The sequence below is a fragment of the Megalops cyprinoides genome, chromosome 1 (assembly GCF_013368585.1).
Source record: "Megalops cyprinoides isolate fMegCyp1 chromosome 1, fMegCyp1.pri, whole genome shotgun sequence".
Lineage (NCBI taxonomy): Eukaryota > Metazoa > Chordata > Actinopteri > Elopiformes > Megalopidae > Megalops > Megalops cyprinoides.
This window is the reverse complement of record NC_050583.1, coordinates 14,901,301-14,919,255: the sequence shown is the minus strand read 5'-3', so window position 1 is coordinate 14,919,255 and position 17,955 is coordinate 14,901,301. Positions and strand designations below refer to the sequence as shown.

Below are 17,955 nucleotides of genomic sequence, written 5' to 3'. Positions count from 1 at the left end.
GATAAGAGGGGTTGCAGCTGGGTGCGGCCCTCTCTGGTGACTCAGATTTTAGGTTGCCTAGTTACAGAGAGGAGATATTTTCTTTTGAAATGTTTTGAAGGAAAATATGTGCCTGGATTTCATTGAGAGAGAGAGAGAGATGGAGAACAAAGAGAAAGGAAGGGGAGGGGAAAAAGATGGGGGTGGGGGGAAGGCGGGAAAACCTGAGCCAATGCAGAGGGGATAGGAAAGGACTAAAAAATACCAACTGAGAGAAACAGTCACCGTGACAACTGTGTTTAAGTCACAATCAAGATTCCCAATGGAACTATGAGTCAGTACGCCACCAACTAGAGCTGAAAAAAATGGTCTCTCTCAAAACTCTGTGTGGTGTTTACCCAGATAATCATAATGCAGAACTGGGCTGCCAGAGCCTGACTGAAGCTGATATGCAGGCACAATGCCTTAATGTTTTCCTCCACAAAGCAAACCCCCGGGGCACTAAAACTTAAGACCTTCCGACTTTCATGCAAAACCTGAAAAACCTGACAGTGACAAAAGTAGGTTATTATTTTTTTTTTTTCTTCAAAAAACCTATCTGGGAACACTGCAAGGATAGCTCCCCTCCCCCTCAAAACAAATCAAAATATGACCAGGGTTAAGATCACCAATTCACTTGTCAGATTAGATACATGTTAAAAATAATTCGTTCTTATATTCTGGAAGAAAACAAATCAGGACTAGATTTTGCAATTCTACGGGGGTCATCAAAACTTGTCACCACCAATACTTTTGAAAGCCAAAGTGCACAAGCTGTGCTGCTGTTTGGAAGTACAGAAAATGTGGGAGTGATCCTACACAAAATAGAAACGAGAGAGCAATATCGTCAGCCCTGAATGAGTCTGGCAGCAGATTTTATGGTCCTGCTTAAGGGTGAAAAAGGAGAAATCCCCTTGGTAGGCAGGTGCAGGACTCTGTGCTAGCCAGTGTGCTTGTCTGTGTCAAGGCTTTAATACATCAAGCTGACCAGTGGACACTGGATGGATTGGCAGTTCATCAAGACAAATTAAGAGCTTTGTATTATTCAGGATAGACACATTACATCTGCTTGCACATTCCTGGCTTCTTACACAAAGATTCATTTTGATGATTATTTAAAGTGAATACTCTGGAGCAACAGGATTCATATTTAAAGTGTGTTAATAGAGGCTACTTTTTAGGTTTGAATACTAGACAAAATTAATTCCAAGATTATTTTCAATCAGTTGCAGAATTTTTGACTTTACATATTAGTTTTCTGTGTTATGTTGTATATCTTGGGGCTTTACTCAGTCATGTCCACCAGTTCCTCTAACTTATTACCTGTCAAAAAGTTTGTCAAGGACTTGGTGAAACAAATACCTATCTAGAGTGCTGTTGTGTGCTCTGTTTCTATTTATTTATCAGTACAGAAGTTCAAAAGTTTTTTTCAGAAAGAAAGAAAAATGTTTAGTGATGGACACAAGTATTCTGCTGATTCATTTTTCAGTATTTATAGAAATAAGTCATATTATAAGTCAGTTGTTTCATATCATGTAGTGTTTCCACGTTTCTGTTACATGGGTGAGTGTTTATGTATATATTGTACACTAGGTGCTTTATCTCTCCCTCTCCCTCTCTCTCTCCTTCTGGCTGTGTCTACCTGAAAGGTCCATCAGAGAGCTGCTAAGCTTGAGACCTTTGTGCTGATCATGTATTGTGCTTCTGACCAGCTTCTCTCAGTCTCAGGTGGTATATGGGCCCAGTGGAGCCCCAGTGAAGTGGAGGTTGTGCTGAGCAGCGGCGCGCTACACAAACTAGCCAGGCAGCAGCAGTTGTGCCCCTGTGGGTGTGTATTTGTGCTCATGGCAGATGGAGAGTGGGTAGCTGCCCCCCAGCCACCCACGTACACACACAGACACACAGCAGCACCTGTCCCCCTGCCTCACAGCTGTGTGGCTCGAGCCCTCATGAGGATGCATTGGAAGTCTAGTGCAGCCGCTGAAGGCGATCTCCATGCTGGGCCTGTGGACAGTATTGGTCTGTGAGATTTGAATAAGCATCCCTTTGGCTGAACCATTGTTGCTGCCAAACTTTCTGGTCAGAGGAAGGCAGTCCACATCCTGTTAGTTTGATACAATCCATCAGAGTCTCCCAGAAGAGGAGTGAAGCAAAACAGTTTGTTTTACATCGCTTTAGTGCCTCTTTAGTCACAGTTAAATATCACTGAAAATATGCAGTGAGGACCACCTCCCTCTGCCACCATAGCCAGCTATCAATGGATAGTAGGTCGTGCCTGGAGGAGTAATCAGTCCAGATGTCCTATCTTGAAAGTAGGCAATATACAAAGTTGCTGTATTCTCTGTGCATTCAGAGGATTTGCAAATGAAACACCAGATAAAATAATATTATACAACTAAACTCATATACACACATTGACACACACTATCTCTCAAGCTGTGATATGTACTCATTGTTCACCCTTTTTTCTACTGACTGCATTATTTTGCCTTTACTGTCCTTCCTGAGAGAGAGGAAGGGGAAAGAGAGAGGGAGGGGTGGGGAGCAGGGGATGGGTGGAGAAAATGCAAATTAGATCTGTGGGCAAATTTTATATAGAATAACTCCAGTGAAATTGTCATATTGCCAAGGCAAAAGGAGAGAGAAGACAAGTTCTCATGGATTAAGAAGGGAGAGTTGTCTTTCATAAACATATACCAACAAATGTCTTTGCTGAGGAAAACAATCACACATAAGCTGAAGTCTGATTTTTTTTTTTTTTCTCAGTTTGATGGACTCATCATGTGCACACAGGCTCATAACAAAATAAAATAATAGTAGTGATAGTAGTAAGTATCCTTTAGGGGCTTTATTACAGAAGGAGTTCTGGGACAGAGCTCTACAGTGCAAAGTGAAATAATACCAATGTGAAGGGAGTTCCTCAGACACTGATGAGACAGTGTGACACTCCTAACATCAGTTAGGATTTGATGCTGATGAGGGTGTACGGTGATGATGGTGTGTGCATGTGGAGACGCATCTATATAAACAAGGAATGTATGAAAATAATTGAATACTTAACATGTGAAAGAAAAACAATAGCACTTAGCCACTAATGGGTGAGTGAACTAAGGGGTGAGGGGAAAGAGTTGTAACAGGGTGTGTGTGTGTGTGTGTGTGTGTGTGCTTGTGTGCGTGTGTGCACATGTGCTCACACACACAGGTAAAGTGGAAATTACCTCAAAAATGAAGCACCATGAATTCTTCATTTTTGGAAGATCAGTATCTGCTGTTTTTATGACTAAAAGAAACAAGTGCAATTACCTGCACACATGGCTGGGTATTTATGGAAATATGTTTTCAGGTGAAGAACCTAGCTCAAGGCTAAAACAGCAGTGCTCCAACTGGGAATGCAACATTTTGCTTTGATGTCCAGTTTCTTTAATCACTACACCTCATGGCCCCCCACCAAAGATCATAAGAAGTAATATAATAGAATGGAAAATAATGTAAGAGACCAATTTAATGTTGGGAGGTCCTCTCCAAGATGGTGCACGGCTCCGCTGGCAAGTGAATGAAAGATAACGTTAAGGTTTTTAGGAAAGGGTGTGGTGTAAAAGTGAGGGAGGGCAAAAGATAGTGGGCGCTGGCAGGGCGTGTGGAACGGGGCGGGTATAGCCTTAGTGGATTTCCGAAACTTTAGAAACGAGAAAGAGGGCGTCAAGATATAAGCGAACTTTAAAAAAAAAAGTTTGGTCCTGTTTCTTCGGGGAAAGTAAACTTTGCGACTCTCTGCATTGCAAGAAATTTCGCCTCTTTTTGTATGCCGTGTATTTAGTGCAATTTAAGCGAAGCTCACCAGATGTTCAAAATCGATATCATTTTAAAGCAATTAAAACGCTCGATTCGCTCGAGGTTGGACTGAGCAGTTAACTGCTTTTGCCAGCAACAAGTTAGATGGAAAAATAATAGGCTGTTTTCTTTGGCATTTTTGGAATTTGATCCATTAAATGTTATTCAGCTGCTGTGAAGAGATACATTCTATAACGAACATTATAACAGGTTTTATTTGTTGACCATAATATTTTCTCTCAAGGACACAAGCGTTGAAACTGTAATTCGTGGACACGCCTCATAGAACACAGGTAAGTGGTGATGTACTTCGAATGTTTAAAACTCGAATTATAACTTACAGTATGTTCTTGGATAAGCGGTTTTGTTTTAGAGTTGTTTTTTATATATATGTATAGGCCACAGTTGTAAGAAAACAAAAGTATTGTCATGGTATTCTGCCAACGGTCGCCTCTGATATGGTGTGCTGTCTTCATGTATGTACCAAGCACAGTCTACTACGGCGAAGAACACAACAGCCATCGGACATTTATCACGTGCAACAGGAACAATCAGGGGTTGGGAATGTTTCTGCAGTTGTTTAATCCGTTATGTAATGTAGATTGCAACGTGCTGTTTTTGAATTTCAGGGTCCATTTATTTTCAAACGTATACAATTGTGAATATTCCAAATACAAATAACTTCGAAGTAAAAATGAATGGTAAATAATAGTGTAAAAAAGAGAGTGAAAATGAGCAAGTATTACATTGTTAACGTTGTTTTACACATTGCTGCTACATTTAAAGGGGCATAGTGAATAAAAACGTTATAGAGTTTAATAATAGAGAGAATATATACTGTTTTTTTCCCAAAAATATTTACGTCCTTTTGTGTGAAATCTCTCAGGAGTGGTCCTCAGTTAGGGTAGTGAGCGGTGATGGTGCTGGTGGGGAAGTTCATACATTAAAAAGATAAAGAGGCAACATATTGCATAGTAGCTACAGTGAGATACATGAAATGTCATTTAGTTCAAATGTATCTCCCCAGTTGTTTACAAAATGAAATAAAACATTGTTATGTAGATGATAAAAAACCACATGAATGATACTTTAAAATGTATGTCACAATTGTCTCAGTTCTAAACCAAGGCTGTGTTTTTGGGGTCTCATAGAGAAAAGGACCTTTGTGACTGACTGCAGTTGGGTGTTGTTGCGTTGCAGGCTTATTGAGCAGCAGCCAGTAGTCAGGAAGGCAGTATGACTGTACTTTTCAGACCTATCCAGTGGCTCTCCTTGATCCCTAGGGATTACGTCATGTTCCTACTGCATAAACACACACGTTGTAAGAGCATTGTTCCAGAGAAGTGCCTTTGGCACGCAAAGAAAAATCAGAAGGACATTGTAGAAAAAAAAAACAATAGTCAAGTTCATTTTTTGACATGTTGACAAGTATGTGGCTTGATGCAAAGATATGTTGTACCAATGCAAATTGAATGATTATTCTTTTTCTACTGCTAAATGCACTTGTATATTCTGTGACTGTCAGCAGCTTTTTTGTCTCTGATCAATATGAGTCTGTTGTATTCACATTCATTGATTTATGGCAGAATCCTTCTTCAATCCATATGTAAATGGCATAAAACACTGTCTAAGTGGCAGGGGTTCTGCTGATGGGATATTTGACTTTCATAGAAAAGCAGATCAAATCAAACCTTGAATCAGCTTGATGTACTATGTTTAAATTTTGAAAAACCGTGTTGGTCTTTGCATTGTATTTATATTTATTATTGCATTATATTTGTTTGATTATTTAGTTATTTCTAGTCTTGCAGAAGACTATACTCACTCACCTTTTGATTTCTGCTGTTAATCTGCTTTCTGATTCTTTGCAACTTGTACATTTGACATTTCAATGTAAGCCATTCCCAGCAATGAAAGTTGCTTTAGGGAAAGCATCTATTCAAGCAGTTAATTGCTGAACTGTAAAATATCCTGGATGAGGGCATCACTCAAATGAATGAGTACATTAATCAAATATCTGACAGATTTAAATATTAACTACATTCATGATGAAATCTGTTTGTGTAGATTAAGCTTTTTTTTATCATTTGGCCTGTTGACCTGAGTGTTAGAGTAACTGATCAACCAAAATTGAGTGGATGCAGCATTTTTAGAAAACATTGACAATTACAGCAATCATATATATAATTTCTTAAGTGGCATTAAGTAGTCAGTAGATTTGTGAAGTGATTCTATTTAGTGTCTGTGTATCATGTTATGTTTTTCGGGGCAAATTGTCTGAGAGGTGGACTGAGGCAGGTATTCAACATAGTTACTTTAAGTGGTGTTTGTGAAACGTCACAGACAAGTCACAACTCATCCCCCCAACAATAGTTCTGTTTTCCTCTCCTCAGAGTTACATGCTTTAGTGTCCATTGGGTCCAGTCTCTCTCTCTCTCTCTCTCTCTCTCTCTCTCTCTCTCTCTCTCTCTCTCTCTCTCTGAGTAAAGTGTGCTGTGATTAAATAGGATAGATTCTGTAAAACAAAGGAAAGGTAACATGTTTCCTTTCTATATTTGACACAATACAGAAAAAGTGTTAAATGGTCTTCAGTGGTCTTCACAGCAAACAGCTGTAGAGCTATAGGTCAGTAACTCAATTTATTGCCCCTGTTGTTGGCTTTTTTTATTTATTTGAAATATTGTCATGCATGTTTATATTTGACAAGCATTTCAATGATAAGCACTGCCTCCATTCCAAGGACATCAATGATTAGTGTACCACACAGGGGCTACCGTGACTTTCTGTTCAAGGCTTCCTGTGGAATCTTAAGACTTTTAAAGATTTGGCATTGCATTTGTGTTGACTGAGCTGACTCGGATGTTTGTTGTTTTGTGGGTGTTGATTTGCAAATCCAGTCTGAGGATGCAGCGGTTTTACTGACCCCTTTGTCTCGCTGTCTCTCAGGCAACATGTCAGTACTCCTGGCTGGACTTTTCCTCCTCCACGTCACCACTGTCATCCTTCTCCTCATTGCCACCATCGACAATGTGAGTATCACTCCTCTCTTCTCTTCCTTCTTTGATCTTTCTCTCCCTGAGTCTCAGATGATGTAGCCCCCTTGTCTCCCCCCCCCCCTCCCCCCGCTAGTGTAAAGGAGTATTGTCCCTGTGATTTTCTCAGTCTCCTTAAATGTCATCATTGCAACAACTGTATTGCATCAAACCGTCAGTATAATAGGATAGTTGGAGCTGAATGGGACACTTGACATGGCAAGAATCTATAAGTAGAATCCCATCAATTCTCTGGCTGTTGGCGAATATTATATATATTGTCTGTTCTTTCAGCTTTAATATATCTTGAATCCTGAAGAATTGACAGGCATCCCTGAGCCAGTCAGTGATGTGAAGAATGTTTGGGAATGAGTAGTAATAAAAGTTGTCTTTGTCTGCTATTTAACTATTAAAGGAATAACCAAGTAATTTTAAACTGATTTCCATCCAACTGTTATGGAGTTTTCATTTTCTTCTCCTCACACAGTAGAAGGACCCTTCAGGACTGTGTGGGTAGATCTAATATGTCTGTCTTGAATAAAATGCAAGTAAAATGCAAATTAATCCTGATGAAATGGTACTCTGTTGAGTTTCCAGTTGTCAGATTGATGTCATAGATTATTTGGCTACACTTGTTTATTCAAAATGGGATTAGGTATCCTGTGAAGGCTTGCATACATCTCTCGAGGGCATTCAAGTTACAGATAACCATTTGCTCAATGCAATAGCTTAACAGTAACTGCTGTTTTTGTGATAGGATTGATTACATCAAGCACTAGCATTAATCTTCAGCTGTGGGTGAACCATCATATATGCCCCTGTAAAGTATAAAGACACCATTTACAGCATTTTCCTCATCTGTGACCTGCCTAAAGGTGCCTGTTGTACTTACACAATGTGAGCATAATTTACTTCTTCTTTACGTCTTCAATAAGCCATACTCCATTGGTACCTGCCTGAAGTCTTATCTTGGAAGCTGGAATTCTTACAAACACAGGCTGTGATATTTATGGGTATCTGAGTTACCTTTCCTTGCCCAGTGTCTGTATACGCTGTTCTCTTTTGTATTTTGCTTGTAAATAAAGCATGGTTTTTCTGGAGCCACCGTGGTGTGAGTGACTCATCAAATTGAGATTATGACACCGGTCTGATCTTGTTTACCTGCGGCATTTCATTGATTAATGCCATGATGTCTGCATTGTACTTCTACAGCAGAATAATGAAGCTCACACAGTTTTGGGGCAGGTCTGTCAGTTGTAAAAAAAAAAAAAAAAAAAAAAAAAAAGAATGTAAAATATGAATGTTTGAAAACTCTAAACCATGTAGGTCACCCTTGTTACGGACACCTCTGCTAAACAGACGAATGAAGCAATGACGCAAAGAGACAGAATGCGGAAGCAGCCTGCGTTAAGTCTCCTGTCTTTCTCAGGCATGGTATTTCACAGACACAGTATCCAGGGATCTGTGGGCGCAGTGGGAGTTCAACGGTGCAGCCTGGAACTACACTGAAATTGAAAACGATAATTTCCAAGGTAAAACCACTGCTTTGTTATTGTGCAGTGTCAATGTCTGCATTATACTGCAGTAGATACTGTTGTGTCCAGTAGGCTTGTTTGTCAGCGAATTGTGAGTGGGTCTCTGCATCTTTCGCTATAAATGCAGCGCAAATCCGTGTAATTGGGAGTGTTCATGGGCAGTATGTAAATGTACTTTCCTTTGACTCCTCCTGCAGAATACCTTCACGCAGTGCAGGCCAGTGCGGTGCTGTCCTGTATATTCTCCATCCTGGGGCTCTTTGTGTTTGTGGTTCAGCTCTTCACTCTGGGCAAGGGGCAGAGGTTCACCTTCTCAGGTGTCTTCCAGCTCATCTCCTGTGAGTATTACACCAGACCCTAGGGCTTGGGTGAACGGCCTGCAAGTCCGGGAAGCTAGGTGTTTGCATTGACGTGCCATCCCAATGCACACACCTCTCCACTTGCTCACTTTATTTCTTGTCCCCCATTTCTTTCCCCATGCTCTCATCACTGTTCTTCCTTCTCTTCCTATTGTGGCATTTTCCTCTCTTCTGTCTCACTTAACCATATCATCCTCCTCGTGTCTCTGACTCTGATTCTTTGACCTTCTTTCTGATTGTCTTTCCCTGCTGTTTGTATTGTCCCCAGGCCTGTGTATAATGATTGCTGCCTCCATCTATGCGGACATCTTTTACGAGAGAGAGAAGACCGGCCGGTTTGGACACTCCTTCGTCCTGGCCTGGATCTCCTTCGTCTTCTCTTTAATCTCCAGCCTCATCTACTTTGTCCTACGCAAGAAGTCCGACTGAGCTGGTGTGACCCAGCCGGTTCAGCCAGCTAAGGCCCAAGAGTTGAGGGGAAAAAAATAGGTCAAATTAATTTTCATGTAGAAACTGTTAAAAGGCAGGGTGCATAAGAGAGGTGTTTTGCTTTATCCTTTTGTTTTTTTTTTTTCCATATCTGAATCATTCCTCATTTTTAGAAACAGTCTGTGGAGATCAAAGCCCTAAAACAGACACAGGAGGATATAATCGAATGAAAGCAAGAAGGCAGAGACAAAAGATGGAGACACACTGCCTCAAGAATACATACTCCTAACTCACATTTTTCCATCCTGCTCACATTCTCATTCTTTTTGTTCCCATCAGGAAACATTCCTAGATCTGAGATAAAATATGAGCATGTGAAAACAGAGACTGAAAGAGCTCGGTTAAGAAAAAAGGAGTGGAAGATTGTAGATGATGGTTAAGGAGAAGAGGTGAAGGGGAAGGGAATGAGGAGCTGGATGAAGATCAGGATGTTGTACAGTTGTACAGTGGCTGCAGGGCCTTAAAGCTACATATATCTCATACACTTAAAGCTACATAAAAACCACACCAGCAGCACAAGTGATGTGCGGTCAGAATCTCAGGTTTGCCCACGTTTCTAAACAGAGTGACTGAAAACATCTGATTTTTCATTTCTTTAATTGACGCGGTCAAGACAGGGCCCAACTGATACAAAGCGAATGGAATTTTGGGGTTGTTTAGGCATAAAGATGGTGGGGAGGGAGCAGCCTTATGTTAGCGGATCAGGAGAACAGATACTCTTGGCCTATGGAATTTCTCCACAAATGTATGAAGTATTAGATCTAGTGTTGTCCTTCTGTATAAATGGAGAATAGCTTTTTCCTCCAAAAATTGAGTTTTCCTTTTAAATAATGACATTTAAATACCACTAAGCTATTTTTATACTGTTGACTCTTCTGTTCTGAGCAGCATATGCTGATTTGAGTTTCTAGAGGAGAACGTTATGGTTAATTGAAAAAAGACGCTATTTACATTTTATAATGTAAAGATACATACATACATATATATATATATATATATATATATATATATACATATACATACATATACATATATAGAGAGAGAGGTGGAATTTTACTAACACGTTCTAACTGGACCGTGAGATTTAGCAAATACAAATGATTCATATTATGTTCTTTATGTTCTCTTGTGTTTGTGTATGTATATGCACTGTTCTTTTATGCAACTTTGGTGTAAAGTACACATTGGATCTGTCACATTCATTTACACCAGCACTGCAAAAAAAAAAAAAAAAAGACTGAATCATAGATGAATGGGACAGAGCTGTTAAATGCATATGCATATTTTTATTCATGAATAAATATGACTTCTTTTCCAAATGCTTACAATTTATTTTTGTAACTTATGTTTTTAACATCATTATGATTATCATCTTTGTTAAATGTTCATAAATTTGTGTTTGGTCTGGATATACAAAGTTATAGGGGGGTGGGGGGTGGGGATACAAAACTCATGTCGTAGTCATAGTAGAGTATAGTACAGCCTAGCAGTAGCATTTAAGTGTAGTCACTAAATATCATACCCTTCAATATGTCATCCCTCTCCATCTCAGTCTCACCCCAATTTGTCTCTGTGAAGGCAAATGTGTTGGAATGCTTTTCCTCTCTCTCCCTCACTCACTTGCATCCATCAGGACCCTAATTTTACAGAGAAAAACACTACCTGTTTTCATTCTCTGCAGCTACTGGTACATTTCAATAATAACAACTCAACAAAAAGATGTTTATAAGCAAATTACATGAAAATAGTATCACATATTATCAATGTTAATTGCAGTGATTGAAAGTACTGTAAAAGCAATAATTTATTTTTTCTATTTTACTAGAAACAGAAAATAGAATAGAAAATGGACACAGATATCTCTTACAATATTTTATTTACAATTAAATATAATATGAATATACTTCACATAAGACAATACAGACAACATATTTTCTACAACTGTTACTGTTTCAAACAGGTTCACAAAATGGCTGCTGCAATAAGAAATACTTCTCTGCAGAGAGAGAAGTATTACCAGGAGCCTCAAATAGGATTGGTCCAGTCGAGAGAAATGCTGGTTGCCATTATGTATAATAACCCAGACGATGTCCTTCACTGGAGGGAGCCAGATCATCACTGTATTAACTGTGATTAATGTTAAAGTAAGATCTGTGTAGACTCTGTTTGGCTTTTCCCGGAACTGACCATGTGAGAGACAGGAATGTTCCATGATGTGAAAGTTAAGAGGGGGATGGGTGTTATGAGCCGAGGAAGGAGTGGAGAAGAGTCCAGCGGGCCCAGTGCTAAATCCCCTGCCCTGATGGGGAAATGCGTTCCTGCACCACCAGGTGAAGCAAGTGGTTCTGCTCCGCAGAAAGAAGAGGCCTGTGAAACATACGTTTTGTGAGTGATCATATTTTTTAAATGGTACAAATGATCAGGAAATCCAACAAAAAAGGTAGCACACAAATGGGTGGGTGTGGGTGTGGCTGTGGGTGTTATTAAGGATTCTGCTAATACTTGTTTGTAACCTATCAACTGGTAGGATTAGAAGAAACTCACCACAATTCAGTCTGCAGAGATTTCAGTGATTCTGTATCTTTCTCCTGACAGGCCATCTGCAACAAAAAGACTCACTGTTAACACCATTTCAACAGCTCTAAAACAAGATGTCACTCTGTGACAAACCTCTATAAACATCTATAAACAATACAGTCTCATTGGAACCCACCTCAACAGCTCAAAGTTAAACAATCCCAACGGCTGTAGACACACTTAGCACAGTCACACTGCTGATACAGCAGAACGCTTCCAACTGCTGCAATCCTCAATTATAACCTCACAACACAGAACTGCAGCTCCACCGGTGCCACACAGCATATGCCATATTTACGCGGTGTGACGCTGTAATTTCCCTCTGAGGCTCACCCCCCTCTCCTGTTTTCCCTGCACTTACCACCACTGACTGCAGAAGCAGGAAGACATTCTCAGGGAGGAACGTCACTGAAGGAAAGGACGACAGGAATGGAGAGCACGGTTCACACCAAATTACAGAAATATTCAAAAAGCATTTACACTCGCCAACACTTGCTGTGTGTCAGTGAAATAACGTGCTGTGTATTATGTGCACTTAATTGTAGACGATGTGTCAGGGTAGGGCACTCCTCTGGCACAGTCAGATGAATTCAAATGATGGACAGGTGGAAGGAAGGATGGTTACCCTGGCTGTGAGAATCGAAGGATTCCCAGGCATATCTCTCCAGTGTCTGAGCATGTTCTGGCAACAATTTCTGAGGAGGAGGCTGGAGAAGAGAGGGGTGAGGGGTGAGGGGTGAGGGGATCAGTCACATACAACTGCAGTGTCCCTTTCTTCCCACATCCTAAATGTCAAAAACAATCTTACTAATAACCTGTTGCTTTAGTCATATACTATTTGCTTAATAATAGTTTTTTGCCAAATAATAGATGTTATAGATAAATTAATGCTATTGATGACTTAAATTGGGATTAGCCAATTCCATTTCAATTTTTTTACATCACTAGTTATAGCTTCTTTGATTCATTTATTCAGATCTCCACTCACAGCTATGTCAGCAACAGCTATTTTTGTTGGGGTCCACAACATCAACGAAAATACTAGCAGCAATAACACTAATTCCGTGATTAAGCAAATAATATAAAATAAAACAGAAATGCAGCACTACTGTTAATACAATGTGTCATTAACAGCTTTAACAGTTATTACAGTTAACGCAACTTATAATAATTAGGAATCATAATAATTAGGAAGCATCTTGTTCCCACCTCCAGCAGCATAAGCAGAAGCACTCGGGAGATCTCACATCTAGCCACGATATCCAAAAATGCACCTGCAAAGTACAGATAGAGAGTATGTACTGTATGTAGTAAACTGGGAACTCTGTGGCTAGGACATTGTAAAGCATCACAAACACCACCCCTTCTGTCATCTACCCTTAGATCAGACTGGAATGTGTTACCCACTAGTTGCTACAGTTTAAATTACCAGTTAACAAATTATTGGTCTAGAAAGCAGGTGTACAAGCTATTCCCTTTGGGTTACAACATGTCTGTCTTATGTACTGTCACACAGTACTTTTCCACCAGCTGTTTGTTGACTTGGTGCATTTAATTTCGGCGCTGTAATTTTCATCACAGATAGGAAACAATCATTTTCATTACAAATTTCACTACTACAGATATGATCTTTATTTCTCTTGGCTCGACCCCTGCTGCCATTGTACTGCAGGACAGGATGTGATGTCACAGTGGTGAGATCAGCTCTGTTGACTTACCAACGGGAGTGTTGGTGCCAGGCAGCTGCAGCCCCCTCTCCTGGCACATGAACTGCATCTCTGTCAGCACTGCCAGCGCGCCATCATAATCACCTGCAGATATTGCATTACATCATGTGCTCAGCAGGTGCTCCCACCCAGAGAAAACTGCATCGTCTACTTTTTTTTTTTTAGCATGGTATCCATTTACAGGGATCAATATTTACTGAAGCAAATGTGGGTCAAGTATCTTGCTCCAGTGCACAACAGAAATACCACACTGGGGATTCATAACAGCTACCTTTGGGATAAAAGCCCTGCTCCCTACCACAGCATACCGCTGCTTTACACAAGCAGAGAATCTGCACACCATCAAACCTCCCCTGCTGTTACAAGAGACACAGCAGGGGCATACACACGCAGCAACATTTAAATCTAAAAGGCAAACAGACATCTGCTTCAGCATATCATTCATTTGGTACAGTGGAGAGCAGGATCTGACAATGTATTTAATCTGACACATGTATTTAAAGCAGAGCATTTATGAAGCTGTTCAACAGTATGATCAAGCAATGTCATACCAAGTTATGTAACATTAAAACCACCTTTTGAGAAGGCAAAGACAAGGTTAGTCCCACTCACGAGTCAGAATTTTGCAGGAGGCCATCTCCCCGAGAGAAAGAAGAGACTCAATCGGGGTTTGCGTCTGCAGCTCTGCTGCCCTCTGATAGTGAACGATGGCCTCCCCAGGTCTGTTCATCTCCTGCAGGGAACACATACACAGAAACACTGGATCCAACAGTTCATTCTCAATCCCCTTGCCAAACGTGTAGACAGTCCGTAAGCACGCACACACACACACACACACACACACACACACGTCCTCATGCATGCACACCGACTGGACACAGTTAGCTGACAGTAGGAACCAAACCGCTATTATGCAGACCACTCCAGAGAAAAAAAGAACGAGACAAAAGAGGAAAGCCAACATAAAAATAGATACACACAGAACCAGTATATACATGCTAAGCACTCCGTTACCTTGAGAGCATTTCCTAGCTCCAGAGAGAGGCTAGCAGCCATCACTGGCTGGTTCATTTCTATGTACACCTGAAACACAAGCAAATACTTGTTACATGACAAAATGCATTACACCGCTAACACACAAATCATAACTGCACGTACCAATGGAACACACATTCACATACACACAAGGCCTTAACAACAGAAATACAAATTTATAGTCCTTACATTTACTTGTTTTATTAATTTATAGAAACAACATGACTAAATAAAACTCCAATAGGCTGATCAGGAACAACTAACTTCCAGTAGAATTACTGTGAGTTTAGGTGAAGACACATTTTTTCAGAGAAAGACACTAGAAAGTCAGATAGATTAACAGAATTCCTCACCAAATACACTTCACAAAGACATGCACTTCAAAAACCATTCTTCCTGTTAGTCATTCAGAATTCGATGCCCTCATACTTAAATCCATAATTTCTTCGAATACTCTCTCTTGAACTCTGTGATCCTCATCTCCTTGCAAACCCTTTCTTCTATTAGTACATGGCCAAAGTCTAAATCTCTTTTTTCTGGCTCCCCAGTGGTCGACTGAACTGCCACCAGCGTTAGAACTGAGCAGGATCTTACCACCTCCCACCATGTCTTATTGACAAACCTCTTTGAACAATACTTCTGTAGTCCCAACGCTCTCTCATTTTCCTTTCATTCGTGCCTCATTTGGTGCATTAAATTCACTTTTGTCTTCCATCTTCCTAATGGCCAGTGACATTTTCCCCTTCTGAAGTTTCATCATCAGCACATACTCTCTGCATCTGATACATTATTCACTTACCGTGTGACTATACTGTATTGTGATCAAGAGAAATTTTATTATTCTACATTTTGTTTAATTGTACATTTTCCTGCGTTGCATTTCATGGGAACAACATTTCGGCAGTCCGTTCATATCATCAGGCACGCCTGAACACATGCATACAAGTGTGGAATACATACAGGCATCAAAAGACAGACCTAAAACACAGACAGGACACGAGGGAGAATTTCAACCTTGATTGCGAAACTGTAGCAGTTGAGGGCAGCCTGGAGATGTTCATCAAAGCCTGGGGCTCGAAGTGAGCGATTCTCTCGCTCTGAGAGCAAGAACAGACGGGCAGCTTCTGTCAGAGCCAGGGCCTCTCCGGGGGCATTGAACAAGGTCTGCTCACACCTAATTCAGAGCAGTTAATGAAGTGTGAAATATGTAATGTTCATCTGGACAGAACTAAGCACATGACACCCACACTACTTCATGAGAGAGTTTATAGTTCACATCTGTACTCGGATTATTACGAATTATTAACCCTACCAATTTATTTATTTTACTGTAACATTGCTCATCTAAACCTTTCAGTAAAATATTCAGTGTTATTACTCATCAACCACTTCAGCACATGCCACTTCCCCATTTTAATAAAATTACACTATAAGGCCACAGTGTAAAAACAGACAATTCAGAAATGTCTGTGTGTGCAGAAATGTACACAAAATAGAACATGCAATATAAACTTGTATTTTAAATAGCTGTATAGTTTATCACATCTGCGACAGGGCTACTGTAGATGTCATAAAACAAAGCCATTACATAACAATAGCTTTACAAAATGCACATAAGGGTCTATGGATTAAGCCACATACCTTGCCATAGCCAGGTTGCAAAAGGCAGCATACTGCAGACAGTCCTGCTGTTTGAGCTCTTTGGCCAACTGACCTGCAGCAAGAGATGGAACAAAGAAAATAATCATTAGAGACATGTATAAGTGCCGTAACAGCTGCCCGGCATTTTTAATCACCTTTTAGACTGACCACAGAACGGAGACCTTAATCAACTGCTTAACTATGTCTGCCATTTACTTTTTGATTTTGTTGCTTTTCCAATGTTCACTCACCAAACTGTTCGCTGGCTTCAGCAACATTTGGCTTTCGAAGAAATCGTCTGCAAAAATAGAAGAGATCCATGTCTAAACAAACACAGCACATAAAATCTAATTTTACAAAGCAGTTTCTGTAGAGTATGCTCAGCGCAGCCTGCTTTCAATGCAGGTTTATGGGAAAATATCACAGCTTTTGTATAATGACCTACATGTCAGGCTGAACTCCAGCTGCAATCAAGGGACACCAGGATGGGCCATTTCAGTTTGCTTTACAGAAATGGAAGCATGTCTGGGCTGCCAGAGCATGCTAACGTTATAAACAAAAGAAGCTACAATACTGTAATATATAACTATAATATATAATATATATATAACAGTAATATATAACTGTTTGCCTCTGTTGGCGAGTCTCAGTTGCCAGAATAAGGCAACTGAGACCAACGTTGGGGAAAATAAATATTTTTATATATTAACTTAATATTTACTTAATATATTAAACCCTTTGGGACAATAAGTATTTGCTTAATATATCTACATCGTTGACTGTCACATTGAGATGATACGAACTCACGTCTGCCTGCAATTTCAGTGTATGTGTCCCAACAAGTGGTACATATGATCCTTTATCTTAGCAAATTGATAGCGTTTTAAAATTTGCTGCTGTAGGTAGCTAACAGTTAGCAAGCCATAGTAATTTGGGGAGTACACACCAATATTTTCCTAATATTCGTCAAGGACTTGTTTGCCTAGGGAGCTAGCTATATACTGTGATTACTCAAGTAACACTTAAATAATCTTTTTATAAGTAAACGTAACTTTGCACAACAAAGCAACACATCCAATTCGAATTATGTTCACGCATTGTTGTAGCACAGCTAGACTCACTAACAAGCGAGGTAGACAAAAAAATCATGAATAACCACCCATTTCGGAATTCATGTAAGCATGTTTCGCTATCCGGCCAGCTAACTAATCCTTGGGTGAATTTATGTGCGGGTAACTGACAACAGGAACGTACACTACATACAATACAGTACTATTCTTACAAGCTATAGCTAGCTATGTTAGCTAATATTACCCTTCATGAGGCAATTGCTAGACAGCGACCTGTGCCACTCTTATACGCCGATCGAAGAAAGTAACATGCACAATAACTGTTTGCACAAAAGCAGAATTAAACAAACGGTAAAATGAAGTTCTTACTTTTTTAATTTATTAGATACTGCTCGATAGCGCATCAGGAAATCACCCTCGGCCGCCATGTTCACAGTGACAGATCCACTGTAGTGAAAACAGAGGAAGGGTGTCTGAATTCTCGATTCAATTGGTTCTCACGTAGTGCACCTGTGCAGTTTGATTGGTCCAACAGTAATGAGGCGGGACTTGTGTTTAACCATAGAAATAAAGCGATGTGGTTAAAACCGAAACGTACTGTATATGCATGTGTCCACACACAGTGAAGGGTGGTCAGCAGT

General features: G+C 40.1%; 2 protein-coding genes across 3 annotated transcripts; one reads left to right on the top strand and one right to left on the bottom strand.

Moving 5' to 3' along the window:
- The first annotated feature begins 3,690 nt into the window (after positions 1-3,690).
- Positions 3,691-10,202, top strand: emp1 (epithelial membrane protein 1). 2 transcript variants are annotated; one of them, XM_036537356.1, is made up of 6 exons: positions 3,691-3,772; positions 4,094-4,142; positions 6,796-6,878; positions 8,311-8,413; positions 8,614-8,754; positions 9,044-10,202. In XM_036537356.1, exons 3-6 carry the CDS (start codon positions 6,801-6,803, stop codon positions 9,202-9,204), a joined length of 483 nt encoding a protein of 160 aa, XP_036393249.1. In that variant the 5' UTR covers positions 3,691-3,772; positions 4,094-4,142; positions 6,796-6,800; the 3' UTR covers positions 9,205-10,202. The 2 variants fall into 2 exon arrangements, with proteins under 2 accessions (XP_036393249.1, XP_036393239.1); XM_036537346.1 differs by having other exon boundaries at positions 3,698-4,142.
- Positions 10,203-11,239: 1,037 nt separating this feature from the next.
- Positions 11,240-17,756, bottom strand: zgc:101679 (uncharacterized protein LOC450058 homolog). The gene is made up of 12 exons (XM_036544817.1): positions 17,684-17,756; positions 16,496-16,542; positions 16,245-16,317; positions 15,618-15,777; positions 14,583-14,651; positions 14,181-14,301; positions 13,560-13,652; positions 13,051-13,115; positions 12,467-12,548; positions 12,203-12,249; positions 11,809-11,864; positions 11,240-11,631 (listed from the first exon to the last, which is right to left on the bottom strand). The coding sequence occupies exons 1-12, from the start codon at positions 17,740-17,742 to the stop codon at positions 11,550-11,552; spliced, it is 954 nt and encodes a 317-aa protein (XP_036400710.1). The 5' UTR covers positions 17,743-17,756; the 3' UTR covers positions 11,240-11,549.
- Positions 17,757-17,955: the final 199 nt, after the last annotated feature.